The sequence below is a fragment of the Drosophila busckii genome, chromosome 3L (genome assembly GCF_011750605.1).
Source record: "Drosophila busckii strain San Diego stock center, stock number 13000-0081.31 chromosome 3L, ASM1175060v1, whole genome shotgun sequence".
Classification (NCBI taxonomy): Eukaryota; Metazoa; Arthropoda; class Insecta; order Diptera; family Drosophilidae; genus Drosophila; species Drosophila busckii.
In genome coordinates, this window is record NC_046606.1 from 8,329,546 (window position 1) to 8,344,856 (window position 15,311).

At 45.4% G+C, this 15,311-nt stretch overlaps 6 protein-coding genes across 6 annotated transcripts; 3 read left to right on the forward strand and 3 right to left on the reverse strand.

The window, feature by feature from the left end:
* The first annotated feature begins 24 nt into the window (after nt 1-24).
* LOC108600145 (kinesin-like protein Klp61F) lies at nt 25-3,980 on the forward strand. The gene is made up of 5 exons (XM_017987539.1): nt 25-381; nt 445-745; nt 877-2,209; nt 2,263-3,713; nt 3,777-3,980. The coding sequence occupies exons 1-5, from the start codon at nt 302-304 to the stop codon at nt 3,798-3,800; spliced, it is 3,189 nt and encodes a 1,062-aa protein (XP_017843028.1). The 5' UTR covers nt 25-301; the 3' UTR covers nt 3,801-3,980.
* On the reverse strand, nt 3,959-9,583 carry LOC108600147. Its single transcript, XM_017987540.2, has 6 exons — nt 9,442-9,583; nt 8,638-8,875; nt 8,335-8,581; nt 5,664-5,790; nt 4,244-5,601; nt 3,959-4,193 (listed from the first exon to the last, which is right to left on the reverse strand). Exons 2-6 carry the CDS (start codon nt 8,842-8,844, stop codon nt 3,982-3,984), a joined length of 2,151 nt encoding a protein of 716 aa, XP_017843029.1. The 5' UTR covers nt 8,845-8,875; nt 9,442-9,583; the 3' UTR covers nt 3,959-3,981.
* LOC108600149 (glycine-rich cell wall structural protein 1.8) lies at nt 7,151-8,333 on the forward strand. Its single transcript, XM_017987544.1, has one exon. It carries the CDS (start codon nt 7,277-7,279, stop codon nt 8,264-8,266), a length of 990 nt encoding a protein of 329 aa, XP_017843033.1. The 5' UTR covers nt 7,151-7,276; the 3' UTR covers nt 8,267-8,333.
* A 727-nt stretch (nt 9,584-10,310) lies between the features above and the next one.
* LOC108598575 (alpha-tocopherol transfer protein) lies at nt 10,311-11,484 on the reverse strand. Its single transcript, XM_017985262.1, has 3 exons — nt 11,167-11,484; nt 10,735-11,107; nt 10,311-10,677 (listed from the first exon to the last, which is right to left on the reverse strand). The coding sequence occupies exons 1-3, from the start codon at nt 11,466-11,468 to the stop codon at nt 10,420-10,422; spliced, it is 933 nt and encodes a 310-aa protein (XP_017840751.1). The 5' UTR covers nt 11,469-11,484; the 3' UTR covers nt 10,311-10,419.
* LOC108598574 (alpha-tocopherol transfer protein) lies at nt 11,473-12,674 on the reverse strand. Its single transcript, XM_017985261.1, has 3 exons — nt 12,350-12,674; nt 11,685-12,292; nt 11,473-11,563 (listed from the first exon to the last, which is right to left on the reverse strand). The coding sequence occupies exons 1-3, from the start codon at nt 12,661-12,663 to the stop codon at nt 11,523-11,525; spliced, it is 963 nt and encodes a 320-aa protein (XP_017840750.1). The 5' UTR covers nt 12,664-12,674; the 3' UTR covers nt 11,473-11,522.
* Nucleotides 12,675-13,152: 478 nt separating this feature from the next.
* Nucleotides 13,153-14,788, forward strand: LOC108598902 (protein phosphatase inhibitor 2). Its single transcript, XM_017985665.2, has 5 exons — nt 13,153-13,361; nt 13,785-13,901; nt 13,977-14,144; nt 14,207-14,298; nt 14,359-14,788. Exons 2-5 carry the CDS (start codon nt 13,822-13,824, stop codon nt 14,580-14,582), a joined length of 564 nt encoding a protein of 187 aa, XP_017841154.1. The 5' UTR covers nt 13,153-13,361; nt 13,785-13,821; the 3' UTR covers nt 14,583-14,788.
* The last annotated feature ends 523 nt before the right edge of the window (nt 14,789-15,311 follow it).

The window sequence follows — 15,311 nt, forward strand, 5'->3', positions numbered from 1 at the left end:
TGTACACACTGCGAGTAGAAAAAAGTGTATGCTTGTTTTCAACAAAAAAAAAACATTTTTTCGCATCATTTAAAGTTAAACGGACGACGCGTCTATCACAGACTTGTAATTTTTTCGTATGTATTGTGCTGTAGTGTAATTTTATTGCTAAATATATAAAAAGACTTGCTATATTCATAGCTTTGTGTGCAGCGCAATAGTGTTCAGTGCATACTTTCAGTAGAACACAAATTTGTAGTGTTGAACTGTAAAAGCACAGTTATTTTGAAGCCAAACCAGCATCAGCGTCAGTGTTAGACACATGGACTCGTCGGGGCCAAATGGATCGCGCCAACAGATCCGCAAAGCGAATCAAAACATTCAGGTCTATGTGCGCGTCAGGTGAGTGATCTTTGAGCAGCTGTTGTACCAGAAATTGTGATTAATGTTGAGTATTCCCAACAGACCGCTCAATACGCGCGAGCGCTGCATACGTTCTACTGAAGTAGTGAATGTTATTTCGCCCAAGGAGATTGTTACACGCCATGTCTTGGACTCAAAGCTCACAAAAACGTTTACATTTGATCGCGCATTTGGACCAGATTCGCGTCAGTGCGATGTCTACTCCACTGTTGTGGCCCCTCTCATTGAGGAGGTGCTCAGTGGCTATAACTGCACTGTATTTGCTTATGGCCAGACGGGTACGGGTAAAACGCATACTATGGTAGGCACTGAGTGTGCCGAGCTAAAGTCCTCTTGGGAAGATGTAAGTATACTATTCAGTTCAGCATTAGAAATATTATGATCTGCGTAGGTAGCGGCCAAAACTGGTTTTTGCGCTGACCTCATTTGAAATTTCCTAGAACTCTGTTAATTGCGAAACGCCCTTTTTTTTAGGACTCTAATATTGGCATTATACCTCGCGCCCTTAGCCATCTGTTCGATGAGCTGCGCTTGATGGAAGTAGAGTATACAATGCGTATTTCTTATTTGGAGCTGTACAACGAAGAGCTCTGCGATCTGCTCTCTACCGATGACAGTACAAAGATACGCATATTCGATGATAGCACCAAGAAGGGATCCGTCATAATACAGGGACTGGAAGAGATACCTGTGCACAGCAAAGATGATGTTTACAAGCTGCTAGAAAAGGGCAAAGAGCGACGCAAGACGGCCACCACGCTAATGAATGCGCAATCTTCACGTTCACACACAGTCTTCTCTATTGTGGTACACATACGTGAGAATGGCATCGATGGCGATGAGATGCTTAAAATAGGCAAACTGAATCTGGTTGATCTGGCAGGTAGCGAGAACGTTTCCAAGGCGGGCAATGAGAAGGGCATACGTGTGCGGGAAACTGTCAATATAAACCAGAGTCTGTTGACGTTGGGACGTGTGATCACAGCGCTCGTGGATCGTGCTCCACATGTGCCGTATCGCGAGTCGAAGCTGACGCGTTTGTTGCAGGAGTCACTGGGTGGGCGCACAAAGACTTCAATCATAGCCACAATATCTCCGGGCCACAAAGACATTGAAGAAACATTAAGCACGATGGAGTATGCGTATCGCGCTAAGAATATACAAAACAAACCCGAGGTTAATCAGAAGCTCACCAAGAAGACAGTGCTCAAGGAGTACACCGAGGAGATCGATAAGTTGAAGCGAGATCTGATGGCGGCACGTGATAAAAATGGCATCTATCTGGCCGAGGAGACCTATAGCGAGCTTACGATCAAGATGGACTCGCAGACACGCGAGCTGAACGAGAAAATGCTGCTGCTCAAAGCACTTAAAGATGAGCTGGCAAACAAAGAGAAAATCTTCAACGAGGTCAGCATGAGTTTGATACAAAAGACTCAAAAGTTGGAGCGCACTGAACAGCATCTAAGCGAAACGAAGGGCACACTGCTGCTAACCAAGAAGGTGCTAAGCAAAACCAAGCGTCGCTACAAGGAGAAGAAGCAGGTGATCGACTCACATGTCAAGACCGAAGAACAGTTGACCAATCAGGCAAATCAAATACTTGAAGCAGCCGATCTGGCCAGCGAAGATACGTACAAGTTGCAGGGCACCATTGAGCGACGACGCCATGTAGATGAAAACATACGCAGCGCTTGCACAGAGTTCACGGAGCGCATGCACAATCAGCTGGAGCAGGTGGAGGGCAGTTTGCAGCAGTATCAGCACCAACATACGGATTCCACACGAAAACTGTCGGAGGAGCTAGGTAAGTGCTTCTTTTAATCAATAAATAAGTTTACTAAAACTTCTGCTTGTTAGGATATTGCACTAATGTAACCCGTCGCCTGGTGGGCAATGCTACCAAGAGCTTTGACAGCTTGCAAGCAGTCGCAAGCGAATCTTTGGTGTCCCAAGGACAACTGTTGACACAGCTTGTCGACGCTGTAGGCGGCTCCACTGATACGCACACTCAGTCGCTAGTTGCGCAATTGCTGGAGCAGATGCAACAACGCCAGACGCAACTTAGCGAGGATATTATGTCCAATTTGGCAGATCTACAAACCAACAATGAGCACCATAAACAGGCAATTGAAAATATGCGCATCGGCTGCTCCAATATAATTGAACGTCAGGCTAAAGCGCTGCAGCAACATGTGCAGAATGTGGAGCAACAGTTGCAGTCATTGACCACACTAATGGCACCAAATGCGGAGCAGCTGCAGCAATTGCAGGATGACTTGACATACGAAAAGCAGCTGGCCCAACAGGAAACTGAGCTAATGAATAAGCTGGTAGAGCTGCATCAGCAGCGCAGCAAAAAGTTGCTTGGCATGGGCACACGCGTCACCCAGTTGCAGCACAACCATGTGGCAGCCAACGAGCAAGTGCAGCTTAGCAGCAATGCCATGCAGTCGTATGCCATGGAAGGCGCTGTTTCAGCGCAGGCAGCAAGAGATGAGCTCTGCACGCAGCTGCAGGCGGCAGTGCTATGTGTGGACCAGAGCGTGGCCAAGTGCTCAACCCTAAACGTGCAACTGGATAATCTCTGCAAGCAGAATGCTAAGCAGGCCGAGAGCAGCATGCAAATGGTGCGCAGTCAGCAGCAGCAGCTGCGTGAACTTTGCACTGCCAATGAGGAACGCTCGCAGCAGTTGCGTGAGGAGCAGCAGCAGCAGTTGGTGCAGATGGGCGTACAACTGCAGCAAGCACTAACCGAGAATCTGCACCTGGCCAATGGCCATGCGGCCATTACTAGCGAGATCGTCGAGAAGCTCGATGAGCAGTGTGAACAGCATGCAACGCAGCAGCAGCAACAGCTACAATCTTGTCAGCAGCAAGTGCATAATTTTACGCAGAGCGAACTCCAGACATACGCTGCCACAGGTGTCACACCCAGCAAGCGTAATTATATTTATCCACGCACGCTGGCTGTCACCTCGCCGCACCAGGAAATAGTGCGTCGGTATCGTCAGGAGCAGGATTGGTCAGATCTTGATACAACGGCGCCCATAGACGAAGGCAGCGAGGATGAGGAGCATGAGCAGTTGCTGAGCTCAGTGCAGGAGCTGTCCGAAACGGAAACCATTCTGAACTCCACACCCATTGAGCGCGTCGAACAGCGTGGCTCACTGCGAAACTCTGGGCGTGTGCAGAACAATGCACTCAGTCCTTCACAGCCTAAGCAGCGACAGAACTCGCTGGGCAAGCCGCTCACGCCCAGCAAGCAGTCGCCGCGCAATACGCCGCTCAGTTCGCCAGCCTTCAAGCGGGTAAATATCATAATTATAATAATGAATATTCGTGAAAGTGAAACTTGCTTTCTTTGCTTGCAGCACAACAAAGAGAACATGGTCTAAGGCAAATATTTATTCTATATATGGAGGAGTCCAGTGAAGTCGTAAGCGCTAATTGGAGCATTTCTCAGCTATTTGCACTGTTGCTTTATTATTTTTTTATTTTTAATGTTTAATTCATTGAGATTCATCTTTCAATTCGCACATTTACTTGGCACTCAATAAACAAATTTTGTCGAAGCACTTAGTCTTCTTCATCTTCTTGCTCCTCATCGTCATCCTTGAGTATGCCCAGGCGACGTGCCACTTCCTTAACATTAGCTATGAACTCCTCCTGCACCAGGTTGAAGCTCATGGCCAGCAGCGCTATGCCAAAGAGCAAATACAGCGAGCAGTACGCAATGGACTGCTCCGACTCATCCTTGACGCCCTTGGCAGGCACAAAGTCACCAAAGCCTACAAATTTAAATTAGTTATATGCTTGAGCAGTTATACAATCGACTTACCTATGGTTGTCAGCGTTATGAAGCAGAAGTAGGCCGAGTCTAGGAAGGACCACTGCTCCCAGAAGGCAAACAGTGCGGCGCCGCCGAGTATGTAGCTGACCACCAGAAAGACGCACAGCCAAATGGGCACTGGACGATCTTTGGGCACCAGCTCAAACCTATCACCGTAGTCATCGCCATACATGGAGTCATCGTCGTCGTAGTCATAGCTGTGGCGTCTTCTGATCTGGCGTTGCACCGGAAAGCCCATGGGCGACATAATACGTGGTGAAGGCGGCAGACGGCGACGCTCGCGTCTGGGCTCGCGATGACGCGAACTATGACGCACTGGATAATCCTCATAGTGGCCGTTATCCTCGCAAATTGACAGCTCATCGAAGCTCTCCTCCACGTAGTCATCGTAGCGGGGTGAGCGGCCACGCGAATGTCGCTGTGGTGGTGGCATATCATAGTCCGGCAGTTCCAGATGATTGCCATAGCGTGAGGATTGACGTCCCAAGCTGCCGGCGCGACGTCCATGCGCTCGTGGCTGTTGTGTTGCTGCACGCGGCTGTGGCGAGCGTTCGCGCTCGACTTCTCTTTGCCGCTGACGCTGGCGATGCGCGGATCTGGGCATGGATTGGCTTCTGGGAGCTTGACGCGCGTGCTCGCCGCTCTGGGCCATATCGACATTGTCCAGCACATAGCGATTGGGTATTATAGGCGTCTTGCGCACCACATCCTCATCCACGTCTTCGTAATGGGCAGAGGCGTGCGCGTGTCCATGACGTGGATCTACAGACTTGGCGCGTGCGCGTCCAGGCGCCGAGTGCAGGCGGTACAACTCCTTGGAGGCCACATCCTGTCGTTGAGGCGAGCGCACGGAGCGCACGCTGGCTGCGCGCTTGGCTGGCGGCAGATCATTAAAGTCATCGAAGGAACCATGCATGTGGTTGCGGGAGTGCGCCAGATAACGTTCCCGCTCCACTGTATGGCGGTCACGCATTCTATCGCGTTGACGCTGGCGACTGCTGTTGCGGTTGAAGATCTGCGTCTCGTACTCATCGCCGTAGATGGTGTGACGCTGGCGCGGATCATGCCGCTTCTGACGATTGCCGCTGCCGCGATGATCATCATGACCACGTCCATAGGTGCGCAGCTCCGAGTCTGAGTAGGCATGACCCATCGAAGGACCCAGGCCGGAGTCATTGTTGGAGCGCTGCGTCAACTTCATGGAGCGTCGAAACGAAGGCGGCGGCTGTGAGCGCGAGGCAACTCGCTGGGGGCGCATGCGCATCGAACGTTGCCTGGAACGATTCTTCCTGGTGCGCTTGGCCGAGCGTGTGCACACATAACAACAAATGCGCCAGTACAGGAAGCTATGGTGACAGTTTAATGAAGAGAGCTGATGGAGTTGCAGTCAGAGACTGCGCCTACTCACCGAAACGAGGTGGCCATCACATCGCCAATGTTTGACAGACAGAGCAGCATCAAGGGTATGCCAACGATGGCATAAAAAATTGTTGTCACCTTGCCCCAGTCGGTGCGCGGCGATATGTGGCCATAACCTGTCAAATAAAAAAGAGAACAGCTATTATAATAGGTTTCAAAAACTGATCATAGTTAGCCTAGCAACCCTTCGAGCTTTGCTGCACATTAATCTAATCGCTAATCGCAGTTAATTTCAATTTAGACTTTCATACGCAACTGCATAAGTCAAGTGGCCCAACCTTGAACTCTTTAGATAGACACGGCAAAAGTTCTTGAATTGTAAATGGGCATGTCAGGTCTAATCTAGCCGTTAAAGCATTATCATATCCCACGCTAAGGTGCCAAAAAGGTGCCGCTTAACACATTTTGCGGAAATTGCGGAAGTGTCTGCCTTGAGGTCTGGGGCACAGAGACTTGTGAATTGTATTTTTGGGTGTGTGAGAATAGAGCAAGCAACTAGTTTGAGGCGGTCATTAAACTCATGATGAACTAAGTCAGCCAGCTTACTTAAATAATGAAACCATATTGGGCTAAATTTGTTGCCATCTCATTAATCTAATGCCACAGCAAAATATAAAAACTCATCGTCAGCGGCTTTGACCTTGCAATTGTTTTGAATCTATTTTATTTTTTATTGTATATGCTTGCTGAGCCCTAGCACCAAAATCAAAAGCCCCAAATCATATCATCGGATTTAGAGGTCAGCCACGTGCACGCCGCTTAGTGGGCCAATCAACCTGTGTGCAACAAACTGTGGCCGAATCTAAATATTTGTGCGTGTTGCTGACCTATGGTACTCAAACTGAAACTGATTGCTGATCAGCAATCGCTAGTTTGGGGCAGCATAAATAGTATTGTTGCAATTGAACGATTTTAATGCGCATTAATTACGAGCAATTATAGTTTATAATGAGAACAAGTAAAACGAATCATAATTTCCAGGAAAGTCGAATGAGGTTTGGCAATCAAGACTGCCAGAACGTGAGTTAGCCAAAGATTTATGCGTTTGCGACGTGAGCCGTGTCCACCCAGCAGCGATTGCAGCAGTTCCTGCCACACACACAAAAAAAAAAAAAAAACAATTAAACGCAGCAGATCATGCAGCGCTTTTGCGGTTGCAATCTGTTTATGAATAAAAGCAACTTTTGTTGGGTGCGTGCCCAACGATTGAACGCGCGTACACTGAGAAAAACATTAGCTAAATTGAGGTATGCTAACTACAACTTTTATAAGAAGTATTCATATGATATGCATGATTATTTCTTGCAGTGTTCTTTGTGTGCTTTGAAGTCTGCCACGATCTGCTCTGTCCGTTGTCTCTGCTGTTGCTGATTCATTGACTACGCCCGCCACAGTCGAGTGACTCGCGTGCGTAGCTTCATTGTTATATAAGTAGCGTGTGGCGCGAGCATTGCCGAATTATTCTGCTGTAGACAGTGTCCACGAGCAAGTCGCCAAACGTCCAAAGCGCAAATTTATCAAGCGAAAAATACGGGTCAGTGTGTGAGCAAACCAAACGACAACAGCAACAACGACAGCAACAGGTGAAACCCAAAGACAATCATGCGAAAAGCTTGCCTCATAGCGTCGCTGGCGCTGCTGCTGTCAGTTGCCTCAGCTGAGGAGTGGGTTTGGCGCAGTTACAATCGCCGGGAGCGCGCGCTTCGCAGCAAGGACATTGACCGCAGCGGCTCCATACGCAATAGCCTGAGCTTGAACAACAAGCTAACACGTGAGCCCACCACGCGACGACCGCTGCCTGGCCAGCCGGAGAACGATGAGATTGAAGACTATGCGGATGCAGTGGAGGCGACACCGCCTGGCAACACCGCCAATGTGGGCACGCGGCAATATAGTCCGTATCCAGATGGCAATCAATTTGGCGGCTTTGGTGCACAGCCCACAAATGTTGGACAATTCGGCGGTGGCTTTGGAGTTGGCAGTCCTGGCGTATTGGTAGGACCAGGTGGGCCCACGGGCATCATAGGCCGACAGCCTTTGTATCCACAGCCTTATCATCCAGGCTATGGCGGCTTTGGCGCAACTGGACAGTCTGGTCTAGGACTTGGTGGCTATCCGGGCGCTTTCGGTGGCGCATATGCTAATCCCAACGGCAATGCTAATCCGGCAGGCAACTTTGCTGGCTTTCCAGGCGGCTTTCAAGCTGGTGGCCAGGCACAGTTTCCTGGCGGCCAAGCACAATTTCCAGGCGGCTTTCAGGCTGGCGGCCAAGCACAATTCCCAGGTGGCTTTCCAGCGGGCAACCAAGCACAATTTCCAGGTGCAGGCGCACAATTTCCATTCCAAGGCACGGACTACAATCAATTTGGTGGAGCTGCCGGTCTTGGGCAATATCCAGGACAACAGTATGGTGGACCACAGTATACTGAAGGCTATGGTCTAGCGTCGCTAGGACTCGGACCCACCGGCTATGGCGGCAATTATGGCAATGGCCAGTTTGGCTTCGATGAGAAAACGGCGGAGGGCAAGAGCGCCAAGAGCATTGAGATCAAGCCGACGGCAGTAAATGATAAGCTCAACAAGAAGCTTTAGACTTAGACTAAGTGTTAGTAACTAGCTTTAGTTAGTTTGTAGTGTGAATAAAATTAGTTTTGACTTACCTATGGTAGTGATGACTATGATGGAATAGAAGAGCGAGCCGGCAAAGGTCCATTGCGATTTGGTAACATCCTCATTGCCATCCCAGCCGCCTGACTTAATGGCAGTGAGTATTTGATTCTCAAAGTTGGCCAAGTGCTTGCTCACATTGGCCATCCAATCGTTCTCGCGCAGCACAGCGGCATCATCAGACAGCAGCCAAATGCGCTCCGTGAGATTATAGCGCAGATGCTGTACATCACGCTTCACCTAGACAGAGTAGACATGGGCATGAGTAAGACACATTGGCAAATGGGTATAGTTACCTCTATTTCGTGTGGCCGCTCTAGATGCTGGAAGAGATAGGCGCCACCCACGCAATAGGAGACGACCAGCAGAACGAGCAGTACATGGGAGACCACGCAGGTGAGCACCTTCCAAGAGAAACAGATTGCCGTCACGCAGCGGCCTCGCGTCGGCTTCTGCGGCTCCAACATGTGCGCCGGCAGCGATTGCGCTCGCCTGCCGGACATCTCTCTGGGCCAATTTAGCGCTCGGCTGGGGCTGTAAATGATGAGCAGAGCTTTTTGAACTCAGCCAAGACCAGACCACTTAAGGTGCAAACAAATACTACACACGAAATGTAAATAAATAAAATAAAGGATTGCCAAGCAGCAGGCGCGGGGAAGCCCCATTAATCCCATCCAAACACACATCGTATATTCGTATATAAGCTTGTGCATTAATATTTGTCTAAATATTTATTCAGTTACGCGCAAGGTCGATGCGCAAGTGAAGGGGAACGTACGCAGACAGCGTCTGCTTTGCGAGGAGACTATTTTTGGGATAGCCACATCCATCCATCTCATCAGCGCTGACAGCAGGCACACACACACACACACACCAAGGCACACTCGAACTACTTTTTACTTCTTAACATGGCATAAATACATATATATGCATATTTATATATAGTATTTTAAAAAGTATGCCATATAACACATGTCCGAATAATTGGTAAATTCGCTTTGATTATATTTGATTTGTTTATGAGGCAATACACTTTGGCAAAATTTATTAACTGTTTGCCGCTTAATGGCTTCATTTACACATTATAGCATCGCCCCCACCTTATTCCCAATTCCCTTTGGCGTTGCGCACTTTTGATATTTAGAAAATCGTTTCAATTAGTTTTTTTCTGCTTTAATTCATGCTGTGCACTATATTTCTGTACGATTTCTTTTATTTGCCGTTCCCGTTGCGTCGTCGACGACTCTCCAAAGATTACTGAGCATTAGTTTTCTCACAAGACCGCAGATCACACGAGATTTTTATTTTTGTGTTTAGAATTTTGGAAACACAAAACTTTTTTGTTTACTTTATGGCTCTCCTGAGCAGAATTTGTGCTTAGCAGCTGATTTTACTCGCCATTTAAAGTGCAAGTACAGTAAACATTCACTAGATTAAAATTGCTTAAACAATATTGAAATATGTAATAGAATTTAACTAGACATACCCCATTCCATAGTATACGCAAAATTTCTTTGCTTTTCTGCTTGCAGGAGTCTCGTCCTGGATTGACTGCTAGATTCTGCGGCGTATTATTAGATTGTGTTCTGACCAAGCAGCAACAAGCGGACACATCTCTGAACCAAGCGGCACGGAGCTGGAGTTAAATGCAGCTTGATTCGAGGGCGCTTTTTAAATGTAAGCTAATTATTGTATAATTAACATACGTACTATTTCTTAATTATTCATGTATCAAATGTTATACATTATAATAAAGTTTGTTTACAGTCAAAATAAAAATGTGTTATCTTTTGCATACAGAGGATACGAATTTAACTGCTGCTTTGCAACTTCACAACAAATAAACTCAAACTGGCAACATGTTGAATTTTAACAGTATAAATGTGAACATGCTAATTTATGAATGTAACATCCATTGGAACCCATTGTATATAAATAGCATAATTTAACTATAAACTGCATTCTGTTGCTTAGAACTCTTTATCAATTTGTTGATAACTTAACGCTATTAAACATTTACAGTATGTATATTGAGTACTTCAGAGATAAGATTTGCTATATTTGGCATAGACATAACCTTAGTCTACGTTCAGTTGCCTGAACGAACCCTCCAAGCCGAATAAGCTCTCGAAGTCAACGGGCTTGCCTGCACGCAAGCTTTCGTCAGTGCCATACTGTTGCTCCTCGACCCAGTAATCACGATAGGCATCTATGCGCTTCTCCCAGTCCTTGACAATCTCAGCTATAGATCCATTGGCACCGCCATATTCCACTGGCAAGTATTCTTGTGGTATGTGCTTATAAAGCGATTTCAAGTTGCTGCCATGCACATGCAGCTGTAAAGCAAAGTAAGTTGTAGTCTAGCTTAACTTTGTTTGAGTTCGCTAACTTACGCGTCCTTGTTGCTTCTTGGACATCATGGGCTTGAACATGTTAAAAATGGTATCAAAGCCAGTGGGCAGATTGATAAAATGCGTGGCTTTGGTACGCACGGGCAGCGCTTCCTCCTGAAAGACGACGAGCTTTTTGGTGGTCGTCGGAGTCATCTGCAGAAAATGTCCCGCCTTGACATTGTCCAGATCGACAATTGTCATCGTGCCATTCACAGTCGTATAGTCATCCTCATCCAGCATAATTTGGAACATTAATCCCGCTGCACGGTTAATATCAGCAAATTGATACTTGTCCGGATCATAGGCAGCCATGCGCAAAAGAATGATACGAGGCCCATTGTCATTAAGTGGACGTGGTAGCACAATAAAGGTTCTGCAAGTGAAATTCATTTAAATTATGTGATTATACATATTTATAAAAGTAAAACTTACCCAAAACTAAACAGCTTCAGCAGCTCATCCACGTCTACGTTATGTGCTAAGAAATAACTTGGAAACTTGGTGCGCAGCGTATAGAAGCGGTCCAATTTGGATTTGGTCTTCTCCAGGCTGTATTTGCAGCCACGCAGAAAATTCACCAGAAACTGGTCATTGGTGCGTGCCTTCAAGTGCGGCTGTTGCTCAATCCACAAACGCAAGGCGGCAATATCCTGATCAATACGCTCCGGTACTTCATTTAGTTCCTTCAAAGCAATTGCTTGCAGCTCCGGATTAAGCGCACGTATATTGGGCATGTTGAGCAGCTATGACTGTCGATAAACAAATGAAAGGGCCTTGTTCGAGGCCGATCAATGGTTAATATAAACCATTAAAGCTGATAAGATAGCAGCTAACGGATTGAGAGATACAGAGAGAGAGAAGAGCGCGTAATGTGCCAAATTAAAAAAATATTTATTATATATATGTAAAAAGAGAACTTCATCAGTCTAAGTTCAATAAACGAAAAGTACCGTCTAATCCAAAGTCTGCAATGTTCTGGTAATTGGTTTCTTTATCCACCTCTCGTAACTTTTCGTTGGTGCCAAAGTGACGCGACTGCTCAAAGTAATCGCGATAGCTAAGCATTTTGGTTTCCATTAGTTTAATTACATCCTGTATAGAGCCCTTGCTGCCACCGTATTCCGTCGGCAAATACTCGGCGCGTACATGCTTGAAGATTGCCTCCGGATCAGAGCTGACAGACACGCGCTGTTTGATCTTGTCCGGAAAGAAGGTGCGCAAAGAGTTGAAACCACTCTCAAAGGACGTGGGCACATTGATGAAATGAATGCCTTTCTGGCGTGTGGGCACAGCCTCATCCGCATAAAGCGAGAATTTACTTAGTAGCTGTGGCTGCAGCGCAAACAAATTGGCAGCACTTACGCCCGTCATGTCCATTATTTCAACATAGCCGCTTACATTGGCATTATCATCCTCCAGCATCATAATCTCACCAAACATTGAGCCAAGGCGTATAATATCCTGGAACTTAAATTTGCTGGTATCATAGGCACCAACGCGTATTATGGTTACTGCTGGATTGGAGTCACCCTCAGCCAAGGGAATGTACAGCAGCACGCTGTAAAGATCATGCATTAATTAATATATACAATATACAGTTTGCATATATACCTACCCCAAGCGTAGAATCTCCATCGTTTGAGCATCGTCTACAATGCGGTGCTCGTTGAAGACTTCTGGTATAGCCGCCTGCAAAGTGTAGTAGCGATCGATCTTGTGCTTCGCCTTCTCCAAACTGAATTTGCAGCCACGTAGAAAGCTAAGCAGAAACTGATCTGTCAGGCACGAACACAGATGTGGTTGTGTTTGTATCCATTTCCGCAGAGCTATTATGTCGTCAGGCACACGAGCGGGCACCTCGTTCAACTCTTCAATAGCAATTTGTTGCAGACCTGCTGGTAATGGACGTATACCTGTGTTATGGCTCATTGCGACTAGAGATTAGCTGCAGACTAACTTAACAATGGCTGTATAAACAGCTTTTAATGCATTTTCAACAAGTATAACATCTGGGTAGTTAGAATTAAATGCGATAAGGCTTAAGTGGTTGACATAATCTGTTGCGCGATTATGATTTAACATTTTTAAAATGAGTTTTTCTTTACAAGCTTCGCTATGTTGAATTTTCGAATGATTAAGTTTTACAAATTGCGTCTCTCAACTAATTGATTCGTGTTTAATTTTATTTTAAGCCACATCTATGTAAATTGAATAAACATTTTAGCACGCGTTTTTTTCAAGTCGGGTTGCAAAGACAAAAACCGTTAGATGGCAAATACTGGATTGCCGATTCGATAACAATTCGAAACAGTATTTTTTCTTGGTATTTTTAAAACATACTCGCTTCGAGAATAATTTGCACATGTGATTTGTACAATTTGGCAACTCTAGCTGTTACTCTTCGTAAAACAAATAAATAAATAGCAAAATCAAAATTATTAAGTGATAATTTAGTGTAAATATTCGCGCGTGCTTATAATTAAATTTCAATAAATCTTAATTAACGTAAACCAGCCGGGTAGCTAGATTACGTATACATATGCGTAGTGAGATCTGCGATATCTTGTCGTGAAATTGCATTGCGAATTCCAAACGCGCTGGCTGTTGGTTAATAAAGTCTAAAACAAGTAAGTTGTCTAAAAATACCCCATACGAACAAATGCGGCAACGCATGTATGTAGCAGTAATAGAAAGGGCGTTTACTATTGCTATTGACACAAGCTACAACAACAACAACAAGAATGGTAGCAACAGTGGCAACAGCAGCCGCCGGTGGGTGGTCAGGCGTCTAGTGGGTGTCAGCAGGTGCGACCCCCCTCAAGGGCACGATAACCAAGTGTCGTAAGTGGCGCGAATGGCAATAATGTGATTGTAATTGTACAATTAAGCAAATTTTAAGACTTTAAGGCCTGTTTTGTTAGCTACTAGTAATATCCAGAGGGGAGCGCTGTTGCCGTGATTCATCATTGTCCAGTTGACTTTGCCTCTGACTGACTGACTGACGTAATGTGTGTGCATATTCAAATTACGCAGCGTGTGTCTAATTTCAGTTGACGCGAACGAGTAACAAATCAGCAGCGAGCCAAGATGCAAAACAATCCCAGTCCACATTTGCCCTGCAAGGGCATTTTAAAGACCTCACGGAGCTTCGACAAGTCGGGTGCCAGGTAAGGGCGCGCATTCAACTCTGACCTTTCGCCTTAAACAAAAGCTAACACCCCGCCCCCAAATACTATTTACAGTTTTCGTAAAAGTGCCAAGTTTGATGAGCTTAATGTGCTGCAAACATTTCATCCAGCCGACAAGGACTACGGACATATGAAAATCGATGAGCCAAAAACGCCTTATAACTACACTGAACCCTTTACCGAAAACAGAGATGAGTTGGATACCGAGCTGCTGGTGGAGAAGTAAATTGAAGTGATGCTGTATACTAGCAGACAATTGATTTTATGCTGTTCTTTGTTTATAGATTACGGATTGCGGCTACCACACAACAGTCTTCCCAAAGCATTGATGAGGATTCTTCCGGCGATGAGCAACGCATAAGCGAAGATGAGCGACGTAAGAGCACGTGGATGCTGTTTGCTTAATGATTTAACTTTATATACGTTTGTTTTGCAGAACGACGTCGTGAATTCGAGCGGCGTCGCAAGGCGCACTATCGTGAATTTGAAGCTGTGAAATTAGCGCGAAAGCTTATAGAGGAGGAGGACGACGATGATGAGGCTCCAGCTGCGTCTGGATCAGCAAAGGATGGCGCCTCCAGTTCCACCAGCGGCTCGGCAAAACAGTCGAGTCCGAAAGCACCAACATCCGCGTCTACCAGCAAGAGCAATATGGATTAGAACTAAAAGCAATATCAAAATGTGAACTCAATACACAATATTGTAGTCAGTGTAAACTGAAGTTGTTGTTGATGTTTCAATTCTGCTCGAAAGCGGCTAAGCTAAAACTTAATTTATTGCTACCAATTGCTGACGTGATGAATTGAATTTACAGTTACGATTAACTATAGTCTCGTCTATATATGAACATATATATATATATATATATCAAATTATAACCTTCGAAAAACAAAGTTCTTTCCATAACAAGATGAGTTTTATAAGCAAGCAACAATATATATATATAAATTTTACAAGTGCACATTATGAATAATACACGAGTAAAATTAACCAGAGAATTGGTAGCATTATATTAACTAGTTAATGTTCTTTTAATTCGTTATTGTATAACTAAATAACTCAACTGAAGTTAAGTCCAACTCCAAATGAATTCGTTTGCATTTAATTTTCAACAAGTGAAAAGTTTATTTCTTAAAGCAACTACACACCACAAAAGTGCCACAAACCAACAACAGCAACAGCAGCAGAAGCAGCTTATTGAGTAAATTGTTGTAATTAATATTGATGATAGATATGCAATTGATTTGGCCTTACTTTTAGTTATTTATTAAACAAAATATACTATTATGATTACGATTATGAATAATAGTTTTTAGCAATGCAATACAAAAGTTTCAATAAAGAGAACAAACTTTGTAAAAACCCCAAAACCCACAACAATCTTTTATT

Excerpts from the sequence above, each read along its gene's own strand:
- LOC108600145 (XM_017987539.1), top strand. The coding sequence starts at position 302 with ATGGACTCGTCGGGGCCAAATGGATCGCGCCAACAGATCCGCAAAGCG. Across the intron at positions 382-444 it reads CAGGTCTATGTGCGCGTCAG|ACCGCTCAATACGCGCGAGC; the intron begins GTGAGTGATCTT and ends TATTCCCAACAG. Across the intron at positions 3,714-3,776 it reads GTTCGCCAGCCTTCAAGCGG|CACAACAAAGAGAACATGGT; the intron begins GTAAATATCATA and ends CTTTGCTTGCAG.
- LOC108600149 (XM_017987544.1), top strand. The coding sequence starts at position 7,277 with ATGCGAAAAGCTTGCCTCATAGCGTCGCTGGCGCTGCTGCTGTCAGTT.
- LOC108600147 (XM_017987540.2), bottom strand. The coding sequence starts at position 8,844 with ATGTCCGGCAGGCGAGCGCAATCGCTGCCGGCGCACATGTTGGAGCCG. Across the intron at positions 8,582-8,637 it reads AGCGGCCACACGAAATAGAG|GTGAAGCGTGATGTACAGCA; the intron begins GTAACTATACCC and ends TACTCTGTCTAG. Across the intron at positions 4,194-4,243 it reads CATAACGCTGACAACCATAG|GCTTTGGTGACTTTGTGCCT; the intron begins GTAAGTCGATTG and ends TTAAATTTGTAG.
- LOC108598575 (XM_017985262.1), bottom strand. The coding sequence starts at position 11,468 with ATGCCCAATATACGTGCGCTTAATCCGGAGCTGCAAGCAATTGCTTTG. Across the intron at positions 11,108-11,166 it reads CTGAAGCTGTTTAGTTTTGG|AACCTTTATTGTGCTACCAC; the intron begins GTAAGTTTTACT and ends TTTCACTTGCAG. Across the intron at positions 10,678-10,734 it reads CCAAGAAGCAACAAGGACGC|CTGCATGTGCATGGCAGCAA; the intron begins GTAAGTTAGCGA and ends TTTGCTTTACAG.
- LOC108598574 (XM_017985261.1), bottom strand. The coding sequence starts at position 12,663 with ATGAGCCATAACACAGGTATACGTCCATTACCAGCAGGTCTGCAACAA. Across the intron at positions 12,293-12,349 it reads ATGGAGATTCTACGCTTGGG|CGTGCTGCTGTACATTCCCT; the intron begins GTAGGTATATAT and ends TGATCTTTACAG. Across the intron at positions 11,564-11,684 it reads TGCAGACTTTGGATTAGACG|CTGCTATCTTATCAGCTTTA; the intron begins GTACTTTTCGTT and ends TCAATCCGTTAG.
- LOC108598902 (XM_017985665.2), top strand. The coding sequence starts at position 13,822 with ATGCAAAACAATCCCAGTCCACATTTGCCCTGCAAGGGCATTTTAAAG. Across the intron at positions 14,145-14,206 it reads ACCGAGCTGCTGGTGGAGAA|ATTACGGATTGCGGCTACCA; the intron begins GTAAATTGAAGT and ends CTTTGTTTATAG. Across the intron at positions 14,299-14,358 it reads CATAAGCGAAGATGAGCGAC|AACGACGTCGTGAATTCGAG; the intron begins GTAAGAGCACGT and ends TTTGTTTTGCAG.